This window comes from Lepidochelys kempii, chromosome 1, assembly GCF_965140265.1.
Source record: "Lepidochelys kempii isolate rLepKem1 chromosome 1, rLepKem1.hap2, whole genome shotgun sequence".
Lineage (NCBI taxonomy): Eukaryota > Metazoa > Chordata > Testudines > Cheloniidae > Lepidochelys > Lepidochelys kempii.
This window is the reverse complement of record NC_133256.1, coordinates 6,950,259-6,953,562: the sequence shown is the minus strand read 5'-3', so window position 1 is coordinate 6,953,562 and position 3,304 is coordinate 6,950,259. Positions and strand designations below refer to the sequence as shown.

The following is a 3,304-nucleotide window of genomic DNA, read 5'->3' as shown; positions in this document are numbered from 1 at the left end:
AATGTGCATAATTAAGGTGGGCCATTTCCAGCACAAATCCAGGTTTTCTCACATCCCCCCCACCCCCATACACACACAAACTCACTCTCCTGCTGGTAATACCTCATCCAAACTGACCACTCTCCAAGTTTAAATCCAAGTTAGACCGTGTGTGATCTGAGTACCTGATACTGCTCCTTTCCAAATGCAGAACAAAACAATTTCTTGAACACATCTCCCTTTTCTCCAACATTAACAAGTTTCCTTTCTCCCTCTTGGAACTGGCCTACACATTTTTGAGGGTTACTTTTCTTCTTAAGATAATTAATAACCTCCTTTTTGTTATCCTTAGCCCTGCAAAGCATGGATTTCCCCCAATGTCTGTAACATCCTGTATCTATTTTCATAACTTCCAATTTCTATTGCTTGCTATCTATTTTCCCTTTTCCCCATTTGTTATATATTGCTTTCCCCCACCTCAGTTGCTGCCTTCACTTTGCTACTGAACTGGGTTTTTAACCAAAGTTCTCTACTTTCTTGATTGTGGAATCATGGCTTTTTAGATCTCTCATAAACTCTTCTTAAAGAACTTCCATTTTTCATTCCCATTTTTCTGTCTACATTTTTCCTCCCACTCAGTTTTGCTGATCATTTGCCTTATCTTTGGGGAATTGGCCCTTTTGAAGGGTATCTGTAGATAGCTATTACTGGCTGGGAGCTGTTCTCTGTTTGTCCATATCAATGTAATCAGTTCCATTCTTTATTTTGTTCTCCTCTATCGTATGCCCCCTTAATTGTCTCTTCTCTAAACTAACCAGTCCCAGACTTTTCAGTCTTTCCGCATACGCCAGCCTCCCCCATTCTCATAGGCTGCCTGGGAAATCCCCTTTCTATCTGCTACATCCTTTATAGAGGCTGGGTGAGCAAAAGTGAGTGCATCTCCAGAGCAGGATATTCTCCATCCCATTCCTTACACATCTGAACATTGTCTTTGTTGTGGCCACTACCGCAAATGAGCAGGTGTTTCCGTGGAGCTGCTATCAATGATGCCCAAGTCTTTTCCCTGAGGTGTGTTCTAGTTGGGATGTTTCCCCTGGCACATGTCTTGGCAAAGGTGTTTTTTTCCCACTCTCAGATTTTCAATAACTAGGTGAATGGGAAACTCCCTACAGCATGGACTCTGTAGCCTGGGTTTCATTGTATTGAGCCTATGTGTAAATTGGCAGATTTTTTTTGCTGAAACTTTGGTCAATGACGAAAAAGCCTTTAAAAGAAATCATTGTTGCAAACCCTTACACCTCTCGTTAAGGTGCCTTTATTACGCCACTGAAACTGAGGAGTTCTGTCTTCAAAAGTGGCTTTGTAGTGTTTACACCTCCACTATTTCTTCACCAAATGCTGCCTCTTGGCAAAAAAACTTGGCAGTGCAGATAAGGCCTAAGGAACAATGAGGGAAAACCAGCATCCACTCGTGTTTCGTGCTGGTGCCTATTAATGTTTCCCATACCACGATGTGTAGGAATTATTGACGAAAGGAGCACCATAAAATATGGAACTGACATTAGTAGGGTCAATTGTTCATAATTCATTTATCTTAATCATTAAAATGTCATTTTTCAGTGTGTGAAGAGCGACCAACCTGCTCCATCCATGAGACAAGCCTCGAGCTGTGTATGTAGTGTCTAATATTAACATTTTCTTTCCATCCAGGCATTTCTCCTGTGACCATCGACCTAGACCCTGGGCACATACAGGAAGTCAGGGGGACGCACGGTACATGCAGGAAACACCATTCTGCCTCAGCATTGGAAACCTTCTCTCCTACTCCATGTCAGATTCCAACTCAACCGACTTTACCAACCCTTCCACCTTCATCCTGCTGGGCATTCCTGGCCTGGAGGCAGCCCATGTCTGGATCTCCATCCCTTTCTGTGCGATGTATGCCATAGCCATCTTGGGGAACTTCACAATCCTGTTCATCGTGAAGAGGGAGCCAAGCCTCCATGGGCCCATGTACTATTTCCTCTGCATGCTGGTCGTCGCCGACGTGGTCCTGTCTACGACCGTCCTACCCAAAATGCTGAGCATCTTCTGGTTCAATTCCAGGGAGATCAATTTCAGCGCCTGCCTCACCCAGATGTTCTGCCTTCTCAGCTTCTCTGCTATGCATTCTGGGATCCTTGTGGCCATGGCTTTTGATCGCTACGTGGCCATCTGTGATCCCCTGAGACATTCCACCACTCTGACAAACCCTGTGGTGGCCAAAATTGGCCTGGCCGTGGTGCTGCGTGGCATCATGCTCGTATTGCCCTATCTCTTCCTGGCGAGGAGGTGGCCATATTGCAGAACCAACATCATTCCCTACACATACTGCAAGCACATAGCTGTGGTGAAGCTGGCCTGCGCCGACATCCGCATCAGTAGTTACTACAGCCTCTCTGTGGCATTCTTGGTGACCGGTGTGGATGTGTTTTGTATCACTGTGTCCTATATCCAGATCCTCAGGGCCATCTTCAGCCTCCCAACAAAGGACGCCCGCCTCAAGACTTTTGGGACCTGTGGCTCCCACCTCTGTGTCATCTTAGGCTCTTACATCCCACATCTCTTCTCCGCCCTCACAGAACGGTTTGGGCACAATATGGCCCTGCATTTCCACGTTCTCATGAACAACATGTATCTCCTGGTGCCCCCCATGTTAAACCCCATCATCTATGGGGTGAGGAGCCAACAGATTCGGGATAGTCTGCTCCAGCTCTTTACTCATTAAGGGTCATAAAGCTTTCTCCTGGTGATCTGGCTGTCAGACTGAGCTCCATGCAGCGCTTGCTGGTGACATGTGCTGGGTTCTCTTCCCTGAATCACTGACTGGCCAGTCAAAGAGACCTGAAACCCTTTCCTCACTTTACTGTGCTGTGTCAGTATGACAAATGGGGAATCTGACTATGTGCAACTCCGAGGGTTGCCGCCTTTCTAATTCCTGGTAACTGGAAGCATGAGCCCCCACCCATTTACCATGCATCTTCCCCCAGGTTACGCCCCTGCTCTGCGTCTTCCCCTCAAGGCCCTGCCCCTCACTCTCTCCTCTCCTCCCCACCTCCTGTAACTCTCTGGATTGTCCTTGTGACACTCTGCACTCCAAAGCACTCTATATTTACCACGGTGATGTAATTATGGTACGTTTTGTACAAAGTATGTCCTGTGAGCTATTATTCTAAAGGGCTTAATCTGCTTAACATTAATATCTCCTTGGGTATATGAAGTAATGAAATCATGCTTTGTGTGAGTTCCTAACTTGTGATACGAGGCTGGAAACACCCAAAACCAG

At 46.2% G+C, this 3,304-nt stretch overlaps 1 protein-coding gene across 1 annotated transcript; it reads left to right on the top strand.

Annotated features, from left to right (window-relative positions):
- The first annotated feature begins 1,756 nt into the window (after positions 1–1,756).
- LOC140899234 (olfactory receptor 52R1-like) lies at positions 1,757–2,746 on the top strand. The gene has a single exon (XM_073314413.1). The coding sequence runs from the start codon at positions 1,757–1,759 to the stop codon at positions 2,744–2,746; it is 990 nt and encodes a 329-aa protein (XP_073170514.1).
- The last annotated feature ends 558 nt before the right edge of the window (positions 2,747–3,304 follow it).